This window comes from Heteronotia binoei, chromosome 17, assembly GCF_032191835.1.
Source record: "Heteronotia binoei isolate CCM8104 ecotype False Entrance Well chromosome 17, APGP_CSIRO_Hbin_v1, whole genome shotgun sequence".
Taxonomy (NCBI): Eukaryota; Metazoa; Chordata; class Lepidosauria; order Squamata; family Gekkonidae; genus Heteronotia; species Heteronotia binoei.
Genome location: NC_083239.1, coordinates 30,457,409 through 30,479,769, shown reverse-complemented (window position 1 = coordinate 30,479,769; position 22,361 = coordinate 30,457,409). Strand labels below are relative to the sequence as shown.

At 44.5% G+C, this 22,361-nt stretch overlaps 1 protein-coding gene across 1 annotated transcript; it reads left to right on the top strand.

The window, feature by feature from the left end:
- The first annotated feature begins 3,352 nt into the window (after window positions 1–3,352).
- Window positions 3,353–18,264, top strand: DNAJC8 (DnaJ heat shock protein family (Hsp40) member C8). Its single transcript, XM_060257853.1, has 9 exons — window positions 3,353–3,487; window positions 7,247–7,348; window positions 8,433–8,489; window positions 10,063–10,129; window positions 10,361–10,455; window positions 12,116–12,187; window positions 13,751–13,842; window positions 14,894–14,969; window positions 17,481–18,264. Exons 1-9 carry the CDS (start codon window positions 3,410–3,412, stop codon window positions 17,601–17,603), a joined length of 762 nt encoding a protein of 253 aa, XP_060113836.1. The 5' UTR covers window positions 3,353–3,409; the 3' UTR covers window positions 17,604–18,264.
- The last annotated feature ends 4,097 nt before the right edge of the window (window positions 18,265–22,361 follow it).

Below are 22,361 nucleotides of genomic sequence, written 5' to 3'. Positions count from 1 at the left end.
GAATGACACTTTGGGGTCAGCAATTTTTCTCCAGGTTAGTTTGGCCAGGGGTCCTGCAGGTTTTTGCTATCTTCTGGGCATGGAGCAGGAGTCACTGAGGATGTATGGGTGGGTGGGGGAAGAGGTATTTGTGATTTTCCTGTATTGTACAGGGGGTTAGACTAGATATTCCTGGAGGTCTCTTCCAACTCTATGATTCTATGGTAGGTCAGAAGTGGGTGACAGTGTCTTGGATGTAGAACAAGCCCAGCAGAGGAGGCCTAAATGTGTTCTCAAAACCTTCTTTAACCTAGATTTGAGTCCAGTAGCACCTTAAAAACAAACAAGGTTTTTGAGGGATAAGTTTCTGTGGTAGAGCTACCAACCTCCAGATAGAGGCTGGAGATCTCCAAGGCTTATAGTTGATCTCCAGGCAACTATGATTATCAGTGGCGACTAGCCATGGTGACTGAGGGGAACCTCCATGTTCAAGGGTATGATCCCAGATCCCATGATCTCAGAGCCAGGAGGCAACATAAGGGAAGGCCTCGGCTTTCTTACATGGCCAGGGAAATGCTGATTGTCGATTTGGGTTCGGTCAGCAATTTTTCTCGAGGCCACTTTAGCAAGGAATCCTGGAGGTTGTTGCCATCTTCTGGTCATGGAGCAGGGGACACTGGGGATGGGGGGGGGAGGTATCTAAAGTTCCTGCAGGGGGTTGAACTAGATGACCCTGGAGGTCCCTTCCAACTCTATGATTCTATGACTACATGGCATTATGGAGAGCCAGTTTGGTGTAGTGGTTAAGTGTGCGGACTCTTATCTGGGAGAACCGGGTTTGATTCCCCACTCCTCCACTTGCACCTGCTGGAATGGCCGTGGGTCAGCCATAGCTCTGGCAGAGGTTGTCCTTGAAAGGGCAGCTGCTGTGAGAGCCCTCTCCAGCCCCACCCACCTCACAGGGTGTCTGTTGTGGGGGAGGAAGGTAAATGGAGTGGAGGGCGGGATATAAATCCAATATCTTCTTCTTCTATTATACCCCATTGCAGCTCCTCCTGAAACCCTGCCCTCCTCAGGCTCCCAACCTGGAGCTGGCAACCCTATCGTGAGTCAAAGCTCCCTTCATCATATATCTGGCAAAGGGAGCTTTGACTCTCAAAAACTTGTACCCCCCCCCCCAAAAAAAAATCTTGTTGGACTCTAAGGTGCTGCAGGACTCGAATTTGGTAGTTCTACTACAGACCAACATGGCTACCCTTGGAAACTTTTTTTGTGCATGTATTTCTTGAGTTCAATAGGATCCACTCTCAAGTAAATATGCATAGAATTGTAAGCTCCATTTATTAGTTTATTCAAACACCATCTTTCAATATAATATCCTACAGTTTTCAACACGGTAAAATACAAAGTGCATTCAAATACTGTAAAACTTAATAAAAATCCATTTCCTAGTAGCGCCACTGTGCCCTCCAAGCCATTTTTTAGTGATGTCATCCAAAGAAGACAGTTGTTGCCATCCATCCCATAGGAGGCACCTATCACAGAAAGAAAGAGTGATGAAAGGGAATCTTGTTGGGGGATGTGACATGCAGAAGCTCCCTGCAGTTGAAAAGGTAACATATGGGTGATACAATCTGGCCCATCCCACATCTTACTTTGTTTTCTTCTCGCAGGGAGCTTTTTGTGCAAAGGAGCATTAAACAGTATGAGACACTCATTGTCTTAAGAAAAAAAATAAGCTTAAAAATCAGCACAGTGATAAAAGACAGACCTAGATTAAGTTCCACTGAATTCAGCGAGACCTACTTTGGAGTAGGCATGCTTAACATTACAGAGTGCAGTAAACCTATGGATATAATGTCAATTTGTATTGTGCCTGGTCTCTGGCCTGACCAGGATGGCCCATTAATATCTAAGAAGCTAAACAAGGTCAATCACTGGTTAGTACAGGGGTGGCCAAACTGCGGATAGGGAGCTACATGCGGCTCTTTCACACATATTGTGTGGCTCCCAGAGGTCAAGGAGGAACTTAATGCAGGTTTACTTTCAAGTAAACATGCTTACCATTGGGATTTCAGTAAACCTCTGAGTGCTAACCCATAGGTAGGTGACTTACTGGTGAAGTGGGGAAGGAGGGGGAAATAGGCAATCCCGTGAGCTCTTCACCACCACAGAGGTTGCCCAGAGACCTACAGTGGGGAAAGAGAGCACAAGAGTAGAGAGAGCCACCGGAAGAAGGGATGGAATTAAAGAGGTTGGTGCAGGGTTCCCGCTAAGTTTAATAGCTCTTGTAGGACATGGCATGGATGGAACCCTAAGGCATAGAGAGATGCATAATGATGCAAATAGTGATCTAGGATTTATATGATCCATGTGTGTTTCCTTCTCCCACTGGTGCTGAAAAATAATTCCCTAACCTTTCCCTATGCTGGTCTTATGGGAACTGTTATTCCCAACTTTTGTTTTTTAAAAAGTCTCATTCTGGCATAGAATCATAAACTCATAAAGTTGGAAAGGACCCCCAGGGTTGTGTTGTAAAGTACGTAAATATGTATTTTATCTTTCTGGGCAATGGAAGTATTAAGAGTTTTAATGAAGATGTGTATGTAATATTTGTTCACAGCCCCAGTCCTGCCACTAGGCAAACTAGGCAATTGCCTAGGGTGCCAGCCTTTTGGAGGTACCAATTTGGGCACCCCCATGTGACTAGGTGACATTATCAGTGTGGGGGTATGCCAAAAATTAGACATCCCTAGGGTGCCAGACAGGCTAGGGCCGGCCCTGTTTGTGACTTGAGGCTCTCAACATCTGACATTTATTCTGTGTGGCTCTAATGTTAAGCAAGTTTGGCCACCCCTGGATTAGTATTTGGGAAGATCACCAAGAAATTGCAGGGTTGCTATGCAGAAGACAGGAATGGCAAACTACCTCTGTTCATCTCTTGCTTCAGAAACCCTATGGGGTTGCAATACATACAGCACTTCTCACACGCACCCTATCGCATGTTCTTCTAGTCTTTAAGGTGCCCCCGACTTCTGTTTCATTTTGAAAAACTGGAACCGCTCATAGAGTTAGAAATGTACGAAAACACATGCAACTTTTAAACGTCCGGTTAAAACCCGAAAGCTTCCTTTTGGGCCACCAACATTGCACCACCAAGTAGAAGTTATTTTGACAGAGGGTGATGGATTTTGCTTTGGAACAACGTGGGTATCTGCATCCTCTCTTAACAAGCCCTTTTTCTTTACTCTGGATCCTACGTTTGGCTTTGTGTAATGAAAGTTATTGAAAGTTCGAGTGGCAACCTGTGTTGATAGGGAACCGGAAGTGTAATAGGAACAGTGTCAAAGAGGAAGGGGAGAGAGACGATTTTGCCTGGATTACGTCTTCGGGGATTGCATCACGTGGTGGGCAGGGCAAAGGTCACGTGATGCGAAAGATGGCGGCTGCGGGCGAGCGAGAAGCGGGCGGCGCTGCAGAAGAAGCGTTTCTCACCTTCTACACGGAGGTACTGAGCGGGACCCGCAAGCCCCCCGACTCCGGCTGTGCCGTCGCTCTTCGCCCCTCTTTATCTCCCCCTTCTGCCCTTCTTGGCGAAGCAGCAGCCCCGACTCTGAGCGGGGAGGCCTTCCTGGCCGCCCAGGCCTCTCCCTTCTGAGCCAGGGAAGGATCTGAGGCCCTTGCCCCGATTTTTGCTATGGTAGAGATTCGGCTTCTCAAATAGGTGGAATTTGGTTTTGGGATGACGACCGGCCTGGATCATGAGAGCCCTTGGGGTTTTCAGACTAGGGGAAATTGTACCTTCAGCTTCCCGCTCTTTAATCTCCTCTTCTTAAATGTATAGTCCAATCCTAAAAAATACTTCCTGGGAGTAAGTCCCGTTGACTAAAATAAGATTTACTTATGAGTATATCTGTTTAGGATTGCGCTGTATGTACGGATATGCTGTCCCTGGATGTAGTATCATGGCCGCTCGCCATTGATAAATCCATGAATTTGTCTGATCGCTTCTTGAAAGCTGAGCGACTGTTGTCATATCTTGAGGTACTGAGTTCCAACACGCTCCGTAATCCAGAAGGAACTGGGTATCGAGAGGTACCTTAAAAACCAGCAACTGGGTATCGAGAGGTACCTTAAAAACCAGCAACACTTATTCTAGCATGAGCTTTGGTGAGTCATAGCTCACTCCATCAGATGCGTGGAGTAGATAAATATAAGATGAATCTCCATGGATGTCCACTGCATATATCTGATGAACTCTGATTAACTAAAGCCTGTGTTTTGTAGACTTTCAGGTGCCAACTTGACTTTGGTAAAATTACTCAGGAAAGCTCTACTTCACATAATGTGCAACTAATTTGTAAAATTTAGTTAGCTGCATATTATGTGAAATAGTTCCCCCACCTTTGCTATTGCAGATCTACTTCACATTAGTGCCATCAGTTGCCTCTATTGTTAGTTTCTTTTTAAGTATGGGATATGCTTTATTAAGGTCATGAATGTAGCTGTTCTTAGATCTGCTTGAAAAACCTCACAGAGAAGAAGACTGCAGATTTATACCCCACCCATCTCTCTGAATCAGAGACTCAAGAGCGGCTTACAATCTTCTATATCTTCTCCCCCCACAACAGATACCCTGTTAGGTGGGTGGGGCTGAGAGGGCTCTCACAGCAGCTGCCCTTTCAAGGACATCTGCTGTGATAGCTATGGCTAACCGAAGGCCATTCCAGCAGGTGCAAGTGGAGGAGTGGGGAATCAAATCTGGTTCTCCCAGATAAGAGTCCACACACTTAACCACTACACCAAAAGCAGATGTGAATTTTCTTGGAGCCCTTTAAAGGTCAAAACACACAGTCTGGCTTTTTCCAAGCCAAAGCTGATGGTGTTAGATTTTGTGAAAGGTTACATTCACTTGACAGGAGGACATAATCTTATACAGCTAAATATTTATTTAGCCCAATTGCTATTGAGGAATTTCACTACTGAATGTTTTGCTGTGCGTGTTTGGTTTCCCCCTCTCTTTTGCCTTTTCTTCTTTCAGGTAAACTGAAGTCTGTTAGCTTTAAGGGGCATATGGTTTGTGTGAGTAGAAATATCTGTACGTATACATGCACAGAGTTTTTACTCAACCTATCTTGTTTTTATCCTGCCTTTTCTAAAGGGCATTCAGGACAGCTTTTCAGTTTCATTCCTATTCCTCACTGATTTTCTCAGCTACTTTCTCAGTTTTTCCCCTTAAGAAGTAACATTCTGTAAAAATGCAAAGCCAAAAAATCAAAACACTAGCGTGACCCACTTAGGCTGAGTTCTTATCCACCAGTGTCCTAGAGTAAGGCAAGAGTGGATTATGGATCTTTGTTGCTTATAGAAGCTTTAGCATGTGGAAATCCTTGACATGCTTGTGGTGCGATCTGATGTGTCTATACTCAGAAATAAGTCCCACTGTACTTAGTGTGGCTTATTATCTGATAAGTATATGTAGACAGAAAGCCTTGATTGCATTTGTCTGTGCCACTATCCTTTGTGGACAACCAAACATTGTTTTACAAATAGAGAGCTGTAGAAGAGCCCCTACATTAAACTATTTCTGGAGCAACTTGGATTTATGATTCTTTTTCATCCATGATACTTATTAAGTGAGCCAGCTGTTGTTGGGAAGGGAGTAGATTGGAGAAGAGGAGCACCATGAGTGCCATCTTGGGCTACTTGGTAGAAGGCTAGTTAAGGACATACTTCTGTGTTTGAAGCTTAACCCTTCCATATTCATTTCCAATGAAGTCAGTAAAGATGTAAAATGCATTGAAGGCCTGAAGAGAACCACAATCCAACCTAGTTGTTTTCAGTTCTACTATTTATTATCCAGTAAGGCACCCCTGCTTGCTTGTTTTGCTGTGACTAGTTATATATAGAGAGGCAAAAGTCCCATGCCAGGGAATTGAAGTCCCTACCACCTCATCATAGGAAATCTTGCTAATTCCTTTCTCTGACCTTTCTGTACTTTGTTTATGGCTTGCCTTTCTCACAGAAATGCAAAAGGTTCATCAGGTATTGGCCACACACTACAAAACCAGTATTTTCATAGTAAAGGCCTACCAACTTGCTTTTTATAATCAAGGCAGAGATGATGAACTTGATGTCTAATACCAGTTTCAGGGGTTTTTGCATGTTTCATTTGTGAAATCCATCGAGCCCCATACTATATACATGTAGATCAGTATTTGCAGATTGTGTGATGTCAAATTCCAGAAGACACATAATTAGATTGAGTGCTGCTAGGCTAATTATTCTAGTTCAGTGGTGTCAAACACCCAGCCTGCAGGCTTAATCCGGCCCACCCGAGGCTTTGATCAGGCCCATGGGGCTCTTTTCTCCCCCCCTCCTGTCCTTACCCTTTGAAGCTCCCAGGCTCTTACAGTTCCCAGACTCTTTGAAGCTTCCAGGCTGAGACTCTTTCAGTTTGAAGCACCCTTTGAGGCTCTTCCTGCCTTTCTTCGCTGGCTGCTGCAAGGAAAACGTGGGGTGGATTTTAAGATCCATTCCACATTTTCCTTGCAGTTTTGTCTGTACTCTGCAATGGTTTAAAATGGAGTGGAGATGGTTACGTTTTCAGCTTTCCTTTAGCTAGGTGAAACTCATGCTTCCTGGAGTTCGGTCCTTGCAAACAAGGGTTGATGCTTTCAACCAGCTTATCTATCCTGAATGGATCTAACCTAGTGAGTACTCTAATGTGGGAACCCACAGCTAAAGGGGGATATTATACTGGAAAGGCTTTGCCAGTCTGAGTAGACTGGTGGGGAGAAGTTTACAATGCCATTTCATTGTTTCCACAGAGTCAGAACCTTGTGCTTTTTCTTGATGTTTTATTTTAAAAATTACATTGCCAAATTCCACTAGTCCCCCACCTTTCCAACCTAAAACCATTGGAAGAGTTTTAAGCATGTTTGTATTTTAAGTTTTAAAAAATATCTTTAATTGGATGTGTCTGTCCATTATAAAGTTTATATCTCCATTACCTGGCATATTTTATGACACTCATGCCCTGGCCCCACAAAGTCCCATTTGTGTCAGATCTGGCCCTCCTAACAAATGAGTTTGACATCCCTGCTCTAGTTCATGTATTAATGCCATTACAATATAAACATGGCCTGGGCTCTGCTATGGTATTCTGAAGACATCCTCTATATGCACTTTCCCTTTTTGTGAAGCGATGTTATGTAGCTCTGATTATTAATGAAGGCTCTGTTTCCCCCCAACCCCCACCCCGCAGGTGAAGCAAATAGAAAAGCGAGACTCGGTTCTAACATCAAAGAACCAGATAGAGAGGCTTACCAGGCCTGGAGCATCCTATTTCAACCTGAATCCGTTTGAGGTAAGAATTGTCATAAGGCTGCAGTCCCACTACACCTGTTTGTTTACTTGAGTGATTTAAACTGCATTTGGAGCAGACACTGGATTGCCCATTTGTACAATGCTGATCCTGCTAGTAGCAGCCTAACAGTTTTGACTAGCCTGATCTCATCAGAGTTTAGAAGCTAAGCAGGGTCATCGGCTATGGTCAGTAGTTGAATGGGAGATCACCAAGGAAGACTGTGATTGCTATGCAGGAGAAGGCAATGGTGAATCACCTCAGTTCATCTCTTGCCTTGCAAATGCCATGTTCCTGGGGTTCCCATGAGTTGATTGTGACATGACGGCACACAACTTTTATTATTATTATTCTAATTTAAGTTATATGTGGTCCCTTACTGACAGGTGCTATCCTCCAGGCAGATAGAAACGAAGTCTCTTTGGTATCTAGTTGCAGTATTAACTTTGTGAACCTTTTTACGTGAATTATTGAAAAAGCATCCTCATCATTTCTTAGGGATGAGTAATTGAATATGCAAAAAAGCCCCAGAACCCATATTACAGTCTTTCATCACAGGATCTGTTGAGCACAGCAGAAAAAGAGGGCCCACCCTGATTTTTCTTCTGAAAGTTATATTTTCTGTGATTATTTTTCTCCTGCATAGTATTCTGTCACTTAATTTGGAAGGAAAGCTCTGTTCAGTAGAGTTCTTATACATATATAGACTGTGACTTCTTTGGAACACACCTCCAAATGCTGGCTCTGTAACCCATATGTATAGTAGTACAGCTTTCCATCTTTGAAATGGGGATGGTTTTCTAAGGGATTCCATTGTAGAGCCACTTCTGTTGATTTCTTGGCCTTATTACTGAGAGACAAAGAGATATATCTGAACATGCAGATAGTGTTTCCAATCCTGTTTAATGACCAAAGATGTAATTCTAGGAAGATGAACATAAGTGTTTTGCTAGTAACTTGTAGCCAAAATAATACCTATTAGTGTACTTTTTTTTTACCTGAGAGAAGAACCATGTGAAGTTATGAGATGTAGAACCACATGGAACTGGAGCTGCTTACGGTTTACACTGCCATGATCTCCTTTTAGGTTTTGCAGCTGGATCCTGAAGTTACAGATGAAGAAATAAAGAAGAGATTCCGTCAGGTATGTGGCTTTAAGGTAAAATGAATAGCGTAAAGAGCCTTGGTAGAGACTATTGTGACCTGACTTTGGACAGAGGGGAAACTACTTCTGGCTCAATAAGAAATGAGAGTTTTGGGTAAGGGGGGGAGGGAATCTGTGGAGAGAAAAAACTTTGGCTGTAGAGTTGAGTGCAGCCTAGTCCGAAAGCATAGTTGGGTTATGTCTCTCCAGAATGCGTGATCAACAGCACCATGTACTCCTTAAGCATCAAAAGCTCACGTTTTAGCCAGGTTCCAGGGATTTATTTGCCCTACTGAGTAATAGGTAGTATGCATATGAATAGCAGCGTGCCTGGCCAGAGTGCTCATTTCACATTTGCTTGTGGGCTGAGTTTATAGAGAGTAAGTGTGGAAAAAAATGGGATGTGATTCTTGCATAGTTGGAGTCTTGCCACATTTGTAAATGGGCTGAAGACTTAGTGAGCCACCATCAGTCTCAAGTGGGTCTCCATCTGCAATAATTTGAAAGATCACACAAGAATATTGTTCCTTGCAATAGTAATCCACCTATGGCACCCTCCAGTTTGTTTCCCATCATCCACTTCTTAAGTTACAGAGGCAAAATTTAAAGGGTCTTGAATGCAAGAGAAAATGGAAGCTTCGTTTTGCTCCCTCTCAGCTGGCTGTCTAGTAAAGCCCCCCAAGCACATCACACCTAGGTGCTTCAACTTGACCATAGATGCATGCTTTCTTATGCTGGTGGGTCATGGCAATCTCTCTTTGCGTCTTCCTTTTACTTAAGAAATAATGACTGGCCCACGGTCATCCAGTAGTCATAATGTCTGAGGAGTCAGCCCCGAACTCTGGTCATTATATCCAGTTGGGCAGTGGACCCAGGTTTTGCTCTCTGGAGTGCCAACATTTCTGTTTTGGCATCTGAGGTCTTGCCAGATTCTGCGTGTTTTAAAAGCTTGGCTTTCAAAGCATTCAGCCTAGACACTTAAAAAAAAAAAAGAATTATTGCAGAGAATTCAAGAATGCCAAATTCTGCATTGAGTAATGCATTCTGGTCTTGTGCAGTGAAATCACAAATATGCACACAGAATATACACAGCCCTGGTTTGGTTTTGTACCTGGTTTGAATAAACCTTTCAAAGAAAGAAGATTTGGCCTCCCTTTGAGAAATTAGTTAGATCTGATGGGGTCTCTAGGAAAAACACACAGTGCCATTGGACACCAGCTGTTGGAAATGACTCACTTGAGCAGGTCCACAGGGTGGAGGGAGCTAGTTGATTAACAAGCCAATTTTATAGAGCAGGTGAAAAATCCAGGAAAGCATTTTCCTTTGAGAAAGAAAAATTAGTAGGAAGTGCTTTGAGTGTCACTTTAACAAACTATACAGTGAGGGGGGGGGCATCCTGTTGCCATGTATGTGATACACTACTTTCCCCCACCCCTTTGGCAATAGGGATCCATTTAGCATTGAATTCTTTATCTGTAGCTGGTGAAGTGTGCGTGTGTCCAAAAGCTTATATGCAGATTTAAACTTAATTGGTCTTAAAGGTCCCACTGGATTCAGACTTTTTTTTTTACAGTTATCCATATTGGTGCATCCCGACAAAAACCAAGATGATGCTGAAAGAGCTCAGAAAGCATTTGAAGGTACTTCCGTGACTTTTCTGTGCTGAAAACTGCAGATGGCAGTATTGTACTGACATGTCTGTCTGGCTGTGCTGTCGGAGTCAGAGAGATTGATGCAGTCTCTCTGAAACATCTCTAAAAGCAAATGCAGCTTTGGGTGGTTGTCTTAATTTACCTTGAGCTCTAGTCACTTAAGCAATGTAGATTGTTCAGGTTACGTGAATGTGCTGATGGAAGTGTTTGGTTTGTCAGCTGTTGACAAAGCGTACAAGCTGTTGCTGGAACAGGAACAGAAGAAGAGAGCCTTGGATGTGATTCAAGCAGGGAAGGAATATGTGGAGCACATTGTAAGTAGAGTGTTTGTTTTTAATTCCTCAAAATGTATTTATTTGGGGGGGGGGGGGAAACGGGTGGGGACAAGAAGTGGGGGGGACTCAAAACCCAGCAACTGAGTAAAAGGGGGGGTACATATTTAGTAGAAACAAAAATATAATGTCAGTGGTGGCAGAACTACACATAACTTTCCATAAAAGAGAGCCAACTTGGTGTAGTGGTTAAGTGTGTGGACTGTTATCTGGGAGAACCGGGTTTGATTCCCCACTCCTCCGCATGCAGCTGCTGGTCAACCTTAGGTCAACCATAGCTATCGCAGGAGTTGTCCTTGAAAGAGCAGCTGCTGGGAGAGCTCTCTCAGCCCCACCCACCTCACAGGGTGCCTGTTGTGGGGGAGAGAAGATAGAGGAGATTGTAAGCTGCTTTGAGTCTCTGATTCAGAGAGAAGGGTAGGGTATAAATCTGCAATTCTTCTTCAAATATCTCTAAGAAACAAATCCATGTGCAGTTGTCATCTATATGCCATGCATTCTAATACCGATAAAGTCGTAAAGTGCTTAGTCAATCAGTTTACTGAGGAGGCATTTATCTTGCCACTGTTGCAGTATAGGTCTTTTCACTGTAGTAAGACCATGGAGGGTTCATTGCTGTTGACCTTTGATTGGCCTCAAAGAGGTGGGCAGTTAGTTTGGAAGTACAGAAGCATCCTCAGACATCAAGTGAACATTCTAATACAAAATAGATATGAGTAATAATTTCCTCAGAAAAAAATGAACGACTGGACATGCCCAAAGCATATGTTTAAGGGATGTGTCCTGCGCGTTACAGTGCCAGCACCTGGACACTTCATTCAGCTTTTCACTAAAAAGTCACTATGGCATCCAGTATATCCTAAACATAATGTCTTGCTGAGTGAGTTGCAACTTGAGAGTCATAGAGAGAGCAGATATAAACTTTAAGGTCACATCCCATTGCTTTGGCAAAATAGGGTGATCTAGCTCCTTGTATCATTTAAAATTAACAGAGCAGAAGAAAGGTAGTATCTCCAGATGCTGCTGCTGTCCTGTTGCTTGTTGTATACATTTGAGCTTTGCTTAAAAATGTCACAAGCTGTAACTCTTTGACAGCTTTAGAAGGGGATTAGACAGATTCATGGAGGAGAGAGCTGTCAGTGGCTGCTGACCATGGTGATGGAAGATTGAAAGGCAATAAACCTTTGACTCAAGAGTGCTAGGAAGCAGCATCAGGGGAAGGCCTGTGTGTCCTGTTGTTCGACCTCCAGAGCAGCTGGTTGCCCACTCTGTGAGACAGGATGCTGGTCAGGGGGGCACCTTGGGTCTGATCCATCAAGGCACTTCTTATGTTCTTCACTCTGAAATTTCCTGGTGCTTTGGCGCAGTGGTTCCTGCCCCCCCCCCCTCCTTTTGTCTCTGTGTGCGTGTGAGCTTTTAAGGTCCTACTGGCCTCATTTTCTTTTATTTATAAAGTACAAGCTTCGTCCAGGGTGTTTTCCTTGCCTTGAATATTTCAAACGATTGAGTTTTGCTAAATGAACCGATGGCACAAGACCCTTTAAAATGATACCTGTGACAGTTCTGGAACAAGAAGGTGGTGTAAACCTTAAGGAGCAAACTGTCAAGTTAGTGAGCTTTGTGTACATCTCTTTGTTTTTAGGTGAAAGAGAAAAAGAAGCAGTTAAAGAAAGAAAGCAAACCAACCAACGTTGAAGAGGATGATCCAGAAGTTGTAAGTTGGCTTGCAATATTTAGTTTGCAGGGTTCAGGATATAAGGCCTGGAACATACCCTGTTCCTTTATTGTTTGCAAGCAATCCTTTCAATACCACCTCATCATTTTCCTTTAGCTCAGGGGTCCCAAGTCCTTTTGAGTTTGTGGACACCTTTGGAATTCTTACAAAGGGTGGTAGGCACAACCAAAAAATGGCTGCCACTGGAGGCGGAGCCAGTCACACACCTGCACACACAGAGGAAACTCGAGTGCAGAGGACAAGAGGAATAGTTCTTAAAAAACACACACTGAGAAAGAGGAGTCAGAGAATAAACTGGAAGCAGCTGTTGCAGAAAAAGCATTATTTAAAACTGTACAGCCAATCAGATCTCCATTGGCCAATAAGAAGCCCCGCTGAGCAGAAGCCCCACCTGGCTCCTCCCACTTTCTGAAAACACTTATTAGGGTCCAGGAAATGTGTTGGTGGGCACCATGTTGGGAACTCCTGCTTTAATTGGAGTTGAGATGTGATATTTACAAAGCTGGTGCTCCGTCACTGTTCTTCCACTGCTCCCATTTACAGAGAGAGAACACTTCCATCTTCCTCTTTCTGTTGTTGGGGTGTAAATATTGCCACTGCCAGGTGAGATCTATTGTGTTTGACTTGTTAAATTACTGATCTTTAAAGAAACGGAAACTAACTGCATTGCTAGTAATGTTATGTCGCTGGCAAAAGGTTTTCTTGACAGACACCCCTGAGCTTCTAGAGTTATGTGCCTCTTGTTTCCAGATAGACCACAGGAAGGATGTGCTAATAAGAGGAGGGGCTGGTAGAGCAAGCAAAATGGGGGGGGGGCATGGATCAGTAACTGGAATGGTGGAAGAGAAGAGGTGATGTTATTAAATAGGTAATTCCTGAGTCATTTTGACAAGGTGCAAATTACCTGGTAACTCCTGATGTGTTTTGGCTTTTTGGGGGGCGGGGTTTGCAACAGTGTTGTTTAGCAGTTTGTTAAGCAACATTTCTTCTCCTAATACACTAAAACAGGGGATTGTGTCTCCAAAGACAGTGTCCTTTGGAAGTGTTAGCTCTGCTTCATTTGCTCTATAAGAAAGAAATGCAGTTTTATATCCAGCAAACTGCTGATCAAATTTTCGTCATGTGGTGGTGGAAGTGCTGTCAAGTCACAGCTTGTTTGCAGCAACCCCTTAGGGTTTTCAGAGTAAAGGACAAACAGGTGGTTTGCTGTTGCCTGCCTCTGCATAACACCCCCAGGCTTCCTTGGTGGTCTCCCAGGGTCGATGTTGCTTAGCTTCCAAGAACTGATGAGATCAGGCTAAGTCTGGGCTACCCAAACAGCCCAAATATGTCTGAAATTGCCAATTTATCAACTTTTAAAATTGGCTTTGGTATGTGTCCTGGTTGTAGGAAGGTGTACCTTTGATATTTCAACCTTTGATATTTCTATCTACTTCCACTTCATTGTGGAAGAAGCCCTGAGCCATGGGAGAGGAGTTTGCTTGTAGAGGCTGAGCTGCTAGTGGGCCCTCAGCACCTGTATTAAAAACGTGTTTCTTGCAGTTCAAGCAAGCTGTCTACAAGCAGACGATGAAGCTCTTTGCTGAACTGGAAATCAAAAGGAAAGAAAGAGAAGCAAAAGAAATGCACGAAAGGTAGGTTGGTTTGTTTCTGTTTTGCGTGTACAGTTATAAGTTTTAGTGGTTAGGCTAGGGGGATGCATTGCCGTGTAATAAAAGAGCTCTTGTATAGTTTAGCTTGATGCATATGTTAATGTATGTAAGTTAAGTATAAATGGCTGGTAAGTCATGGGCAGGGCAGGCACACTGATTGGGCAGAGTGGTAGAGCAAGTTCTCATCCCCACTTCCCATCAAATGCAGGGGAAGCGAATGGGGGCCCATATTGTCTGATCCAGCCTAGTGAAGAAATTGGGCAATAGGAGATCTCTTATCATTGCAATATGCAGAGTGTGACTCTAGAGGGCGGTATGCATCTGACCAGTTTTGTAGGCGCAGAGATCTGGTGTCTTTATTTACTCTCCTCCGTTTTGAAGTTAGGCTCATTGTTTTACCAGAAAGCCCCTCTAGGTATCTCTCTAAACTGAGTTTTCTCCTGAGGCCCGATGCATTTCCGCATAGAGGCCCAAGTGATTGGTGTCTGGCTCAAGATATACTGGATTCTGGCGCTTATGTCCAAACTATTATTATTCAGTGGTTGCTCTGGTGGGTTTTAGATGGAAAATGGGCAGGTGTTTTGTTGGCAAAAAAAGTACTGTTAGAAAACAGTGTCAAATGGGTGCCCTTCATCTAAGCTTCTGCATGGAAATTATTCAGGGCCCTAAAGTAATGTTTGTTGAATTTAATGGGCTTCTTGTTCTCAAATGTTGAAAATTTTAATAAGGCAATAGGGAAGATGCTGCTTCTGTTTCAAAAGAACACAGTAAAAATCGGAAGGTGGGAGGAAGTTTGGCTATAGCAGGGAAGATCATGAAGATCAGTTCTCCCCAGTTCTTCCTGTCTCTTTTCGTTAAAGGGGACATCTAATTAATCTCCTGAATTTTTTTCCTATCTCCCTTGCAGGAGCCGCAGCTGATCCTTAAAACCAGCCCTTGGCTAAGCTTAGGTGTCTAGCATTCTGCATCCCTCAGTCCTGTTTTGTTCTCGAGGAAGGTAATGTTAACGTTTCTTCCCTGGCTTCTGTTCTAGGAAGCGGCAGAGAGAAGAGGAGATTGAGGCACAAGAGAAAGCCAAGCGTGAGCGAGAGTGGCAGAAGAACTTTGAGGTAATTGGTCCCACACAGCTCTTCTTGTTCTTTCCAATAAACCTTGACAGTTTAAGGTTCAAATTTTAAAGCTTGTTTAGCTAAAGAGCAAATCCCATCAAAGTCAGCGGGGTTCCTTCTGATCAAATAAACTTGGGATGGCACCACGAAGCATTCCCCAGCAACTGACTAAGGCCCTTCTTCAAGGATGCCTTCTGGAGGTCTAGGAAGATCCTTCTGTGGCTTCTTTTGTTTTTGAGTCCTGTGAGCATGTGCCTTGTAAAAGGATGTGAAATAGTCTTTATCCTACAGCTTCTCTGCCCAGGTCTCAAGACCTTTTCCCATCCGAGCACCTGAGATGTCAGGGACTGAACATAGAACATTGTGCACTCAAAGCATGTGTTCCATTACTGACCTTTGGCTCTGCTCAGGCACATTTTTTGAGCATTTTTGAGTAAGCAGAACTTCTGATCAGGAGAAGCTAAGAACATTTGAGGGTGCCTTAAGCCAAGTCAGACCACTAGTCTGTCTGGCTCAGTCTTGTCTGCTCTGGCTGGTAGTCTCTCCCTGGGGTCACAGATGAAAGTCTTTCGCAGTCCTGTTACCCTTTGAACACATGAAGATGACTTAAATCAAGTTCAGTATTGTCTGCTCAGACCCGAGAGGCTCAGATAGCAGCAGTCTTTCAGTCACATACTGTGGTGGAAAGTGCCATCAAGTCACAGCCGACTTATGGTGATCTCGCAGGGTTTTTGAGGGAAGAGATTAACAGAGGTTAGTTGCCATGGCCTGTCTCTGCATCCCAGCCCTGATATTCCTTGGAGGTATCCAGATACTTGCCAGGGCCAGTTCTGCTTAGCTTCCGAGATCGGGCTAGCCCAGGCATCCAAGTCAGGGCACGTACCTGATTTTTTAAGAAACTGGAGATGCCAGGGATTGAACCTGGGACCTTCTGCATGCCATAGTCCATCCCCATTTAACTGGAGATGATAGATATATACACAAAGTATATGTACACTCACTGAAAAGTCCTTCCTTTAGAATCTATCCCAGTGGGAATTGCATTGATTTTACTTGCATGCGTCAGCCTAGCATTCTAGAGAGCATGTACTGTTCTGGCTATCTGTGTGATGGGAGCAAGAAATCTTGGGTGTGTAAGATGCCCCAGTTGCAACAATAGATGTCTATAGTTCACATCAGACAACCTGAGCAGCCTGATATCAGAGACCATTCGCTTATCCCTAAGCAGAAGAGCCCTGAGAACCACTGCTTTCCATGTGAAGGCAAGGGGAAAAAACTTGTGATCGATGCTTTCTTCAGGAAAAGAAGCAGCGGTAGGGGGTGGTTGGGTTGAAATGAAAAGATTTGGATGAAGTAGGATCAGACTGCAAAGGCCATAATTGCTGCAAAAGGCAGAAGATTGTAGCAGGAACCTAAATGTTTGGTGTGATCAATTTGGGACAGGAGACACAGAAGGGAAAGCGTGTGGTTTATGGTGGTGATGGAATGTGCCCTGAAGTCACAGCCAATTTATGGCGACCCCGCAGGGTTTTCAAGGCAAAAGACAAACAGGTGATTTGCCATAGCCTGCCTCCGCGTAGCACCCTGGATTTCCTTGGTGATCTGCCTCCAAACACTAACCAGGGCCGACCCTGCTTAATTTCCAAGATATGAGATCCAGGAAGCCTGGGTCATCTGAGTCAGGCCAAATGATTTATAGATGGATGTTCTTGTTTTGTTTCAGCCAGTCTGCCAGTTGTTACTGTAAAGCAGGGGTGACCAAACTTGCTTAACATAAGAGCCATGCAGAATAAACGTCAGATGTTTGAGAGCCGCAAGACATGAATGTCGGATGTTTGAGAGCCAGAAGGAAGGAAACTAGATGGGGGGAGAGGTAGAAAGAAAGCGACTTTAAATGTATTCTCCAAGCCGGCTGACGGGATGGTGAGGGCTTTGAGAGCCACACGATATGTGCAAAAGAGCCACATGCGGCTCCCGAGCCGCAGTTTGGCCACCCCTGTAAAATATAACAACAGAGTGTCAGGGAAAGAAGTAGAAACAAGTGTAAGGAATAACCATGAAACAACTTGTGCAATGGGAACAACTATACGTTCAACTGGAAAACGTTAATGAGGTGCAACTCCTCGTTCACTCATGGTCCAATAAAGTTATATCAAGAATGAGCTAATTGGAGGCACAGAGCATTTTAAGAATTGGTCAACTAATTTTTTGTTGTAGCTCTTTGTGGCATAAATTGATGTCGGTACAGCTGTTTATGTTGCTGTATAGTTATTGTTTCACGATTATGCCTTATCTTTGCTTCTAGTTGTTACTGTAAAGCAGACTGTAAAGTCTGTGACTAACTAGCCCTTGCTGTGACCCAAAGCACTTCTCTGTGTGCTGACTGCTTTGTCTCATATCTTCAGAAAGGATTCTTAGAACAAATTTCCTGTTGGATGAATGCCGGAAATGAAAATTCAGGTCTCCTAACTCCAGTAACATTATCCCTCCTCTTGTCTGCTTTGCATCTAGGAGAGTCGAGATGGCCGTGTTGACAGCTGGAGGAACTTCCAGGCGAATACGAAAGGGAAGAAAGAGAAGAAAAACAGGACCTTTTTGAGGCCCCCGAAAGTGAAGATGGAGCAGCGTGAATGAGCCTGTTTTCCCCCCAGGCTCTGAAAGGACTCTCCCGTACTCCCACATTTAACCCTTTCTTGCTTTTCCAGTAGGACCTTTTGTTTTCCAGTACGATTGAATCTTGGTCAAAGTAAATTTTTTGTTTTGTTTTCTGTACCCTGCCCATTTGCCTGAGGTTCACAGTGTGCTGTCCAGGGCCCAGCTGATCTTAGAACACTTGGCTTACATAGGAAGACCCTGCCATTAACTGCCCATCGCATTTTCCTATAGTCCTGTAATTTAATGTTCTGTACTTCCAGGAATATTTGCTGCATCTGCCTTAATTTGTAGGACTGAGGCAGATGCTGAAAGATGGTGTCTTGGTGACCCCTTTGCTCACCCTAAGTCGGTCATCAACTTGTCTTCTACATTGTCAATAGTGAGGAATTGAGCTTGGAATCAGACGTACAGCTTGACGCGACTCAGCTGCATGGAGCTGAAATTATCCCCTGGCTCTGATTCCTAGCTGGCAACTCCTGTTTTCCAGGATCACAGATTTTTTTTTTTTTTTTGGGGGGGGGGGGAGTGGTCTAGTAAGCTTAATGGGCCAGTCAACTTCTGTAAATAATGAAGAATATTCTCTCATTGACTATTCAGTTAGTGGCAATGTTCTGTATGTAAAATAAATTTTTACCCAAAACGTTTTGAGTCTCGTTTTTCGGTCAGTCGTGAGAAACAGCATCATGACTGTTGGTGCTGTTTGTGAGCTGCATTAGAGCCCGCCTTGTGGACATTATTGAGCCAGGCTGCGGCTGCCTGACTTCCATGCAGCAGGTGCAGGGGAGTCATTCAAAGCTCCTGCCTGGTCAAGGAAAGTGTGTTTAGCGAAGAATGCCCAGCGGCGGAGCTTTTAATGCATCCGTGCCTTCATTTCTGGAAGCTGTGCATAATGTGGGGCTGTGTCGGCTGCACTGCTGAGTGCTTTTTCTGCACTAAGCCTACAGTGGAGATGCAGGAGGGCAAATCTGTGAGTAGCTGCAGTAGAGGCACTTGTGCATTTGTGGGGTAGCTAGCTCCCTCTAAAACTCAGTAGTTAGCCTCCTTCACCAACAGGTTGCAGTGCAGATGTCCCATATTAATGGTTTAGGGAGATTTGGGGATGCTTTAAAGCAAGTGGAGCAGAGATGTTCAGGAACCGTTTCTTGCCCTCTTGGTCTGCTGTACTGCCGCCAAGTCACGTATGACTTAAAGTGGCCCCAGCAAGGGGATTTCAAAGCAAGTGAGAAGAAGTAGTTTGCCATTGCCTTCCTCTGCAGAGTCTTTCTTGGTGGTCCCCCTTTCAAGTACTGATTCTCCTTAGCTTCCAATATCTGATGAGATTTGGCTATGCCATGCTGTTTTGTCTCCCTCTTGGTCTGGTAAGGGGTGGCTTTTCATTTTCCCCTTATAAATTATGAGCCATTTTCATGGTGTTACCTACATTGTCTCTAAACAGGAGTTGTTCCCATGAGTCTCATTCTGAAACATTTTGCAAATCGCTAAAAATGCAGGCCCGACTGACGTGAAATAAGTGCATCCCCCAGTGTGTGTGATCTGCGAACCATCCATATTAAGGCAACAGAACTCTACGAAGTGCTGGGGGAGGGAACCAGCTGCAAGGGGAAACAGGCTCTGGCCCATGTGTCCCTGCTTTCTGGACAATGTAATATAGTGGTTACAGTGTCAGAGCACGATCTTGAATCCCTACCCTGCAATGGAAGCTTGGTGGGTGATCTTGGGCCTGTCAGACACTCAGCCCTGCCTACCTCACAGTGTTGTTAGGATAAAACCAAGGAGAGGAGAATTGTGTAAGCTGCTTTGAGTCCCTATTGGTGAGAACAGTAAAAGATAGTCCCCTGTGCAGGCACAGAGATGTTACCAACCCATGGGGTGACATCACATCATGACGCAGACTTTTTATGGGGTGGTTTGCCAGTGCCTTCCGCAGTCATCTCCACTTGGAAGGCTGAGTCAACCTTGAGCCGGCTACTTGAACCCAGCTTCCACCGGGATCGAACTCAGGTTGTGAGCAGAGCTTGGACTGCAGTACTGCAGCTTGCCATTGGGGAGAAAAGTGGGGAATAAATTTGGTTGGCCTGCTGTATGGAACCAGATGCTGGACTAAATGGATCATTTGTCTGGTCCAGCAGGGCTCTTGGGTTTGTGCAGCCCTAGTATTGTCGGGTGGCAGAATAACATTTAGTAGTAGTGTTATCAGATTCCTTACATTTCCCTCCAGTTTCCTGTGAAAAGCTCTTAAGGCAGTAAGGAGTGAAAACGTGCTTCACCCACAGCCTTGGAGTTGCTAACGAGTAGAAGGCGGCAAGGTTTGGGTTGTGACGGCCTGCCAGATCTCTCCCTCTGGTGTTTTTCAGTTGCGCAATCGCATAAAGCTGTCTCTGGAAATCCCATCTCAACTGTGCAAATGAAATGACTCAGCATGTAAAGAGTGCGGTTACAACATTATGGATTTGTACCAAGGCAAGCCCGTTCCCCTTGGCCTAGCTTCCACAGTCCATATATAGCATGTGCTTGGGGAAGTGTCAGAGGGAAACTAAACATCGTTAAGCACCAAATGGTCTCGTATGGCTGCGTTCCCACCCCTTTAGAACTTTGGAGGCCCAGATATGGGCTGGGAGGTCACTGCCAAGACCCTGTGCCTTAGAAGGGCTTGCTGCTTACACAGTGGCAGTGAGCACCCCTTGTTCTCCCTCTGAATGGCATCGGCAGGTCCCTTTCAAAGAACTGCCCCTCATTACTTTCTTCTGGCTGCGATGCTATTATAATAATAATTATAATAATAATTTTTTATTTCTATCCCGCCCTCCCCGCCGGAGCAGGCTCAGGGCGGCTCACAGCATAAAAATACACATTACATCGATTTTACATTATAAAAAACATGGTTAAAACAGTTATAAATTATTAAAATTAACATAACAATATGGCGTTATAAACATTAGATTTTTAGTAAACATCAGATAATAAAAACATTTCCAGCAGCATACCTAGCTTTGTTACTAATTCTATCACTAGTTGAAGGCCATCTTGAAAAGGTGGGTCTTACAGGCCCTACGGAATCGATCTAAACATCTTAGGGCCCTCACCTCCTTGGGGAGTTGGTTCCACAATAATGGAGCGGCGACAGAGAAGGCCCGATCCCGGGTGGCCTTCAGTCTGGCCACCCGGGATCGGGCCTTCTCTGGCCACCCGGGATCGGGCCTTCTCCCAGGGATATTCAACTGGTTTTTTTACCTGTATTGCTACAGGTAAAGCTCCTGGCTGCTTCCTCCCCCAGCTGAGTAGGCAGGAGTGGTTCTAGAGCTGACCCCTCCCCTTCGGCTCTAGAATCAGCAGTTGCCATGCAGGAAAGAAGGCAGATGAACAAGAGAAGTGGGTGCCACTCAGAGATGTTGGCATGTACTTGTTGGCCAGTATGGATAAGCAAACAGAAATAGTTGACTTAGGAGAATACTTGGAAGCTGCCCTGTTTTAAATATGATGCCTGACTGCTTCTCGTTCTGCCCCTCAGCTATAGCAGCTGGCAGCTGATGGACAGGTGGATCCAGTCTGCCACTTCTTCTCCTGGTATGTGATGGCAGCTGATAGTAGGAACAAGAAGGGCTATTAGCTGGAATGGGATTCAGGTACTCTAGGAGAGTTCCTGGCTGCCACCTCTTCTCCTTCAGGCCTGGATGGCAGCTAGGGCAGCAGAAAGGGGAGAGGCTCTTGGCTAGAGTGTGATCCAGGCTGCCTCCTCTGCTCCTTTTGGTCTATAATAGCAGCTGATAAAGGAAGAAAAAGGGCTGCTAGCTGGAATGGGATCGGAGCATGCGGGAAGAGTGCCTGGCTGCCACCTCTTCTCCTTCAAACCTTGAAGGCAGTAGCTGGGAGGTGGCTGCTTTATAGCATCCATGTTTGGGTTGGTTTGTTTGTTTTTGTTGCAGAAAATGGAGTGAATGTACAGGTCTAAAGTTCTGAAGGGTTATTTCCTGTTTGCCTCTAAAAATAAGTCAATTGCCCACTTACACAATAGATTTAAGTCTTGCCAAAATACCCAGAAACAAAACTATGATGATTGGTAAAATCAAAGAAAATGTATTTTTTACTGAGATTTGTGCAACATGAAATGAAGTTCTCCGCCAGGTTCCTGGATCTGTTGAATAGCTAAAGATGGTGAGAAGATGCTTACTGAAACAGGTACCGGTGCAACCAGATGGGTGGGGCTAACAGCTACTAAGTACATCTCACCTACTCAGGAAGGGGCTGGATGATATGATTGGGGGGTGGAAAGCAGCCATATGAGCAAGAGTCTACTGAGCTTTGCAAGCGGTTGACAAGGCAGAGCTTTGGGACAGGGGCTTGTTGACATGCTGTTTGCTTTTGGGGAACTGATACTGCTCGAAAGGCGAGTGGTGTCTTGTCCTCCTCCGTTTTCCCACAGGGCTCTAGTACAGCTGAACAGTTATTCCCATCCACCCCCTTAAAACCACAGTTCTCCAGTGCATTATGTAAACTATGAAAATAAGATTCATGTGCATGCACACTTCTTCAGATACATACGTATCTGTATATATCTGCATGTATCATACAAGAAGTGTATGTATCTGAAGAAGTGTGCATGCACATGAAAGCTTATACCCAAAATTAAACTTTGTTGGCCTTAAAGGTGTCGCTGGATACAAACTGTTCTGCTGCTTCAGGCCAACATGGCTACCCACCAGAATTCAGTCTATTTAGTTGGGTTTGTTTCCAGGAAAA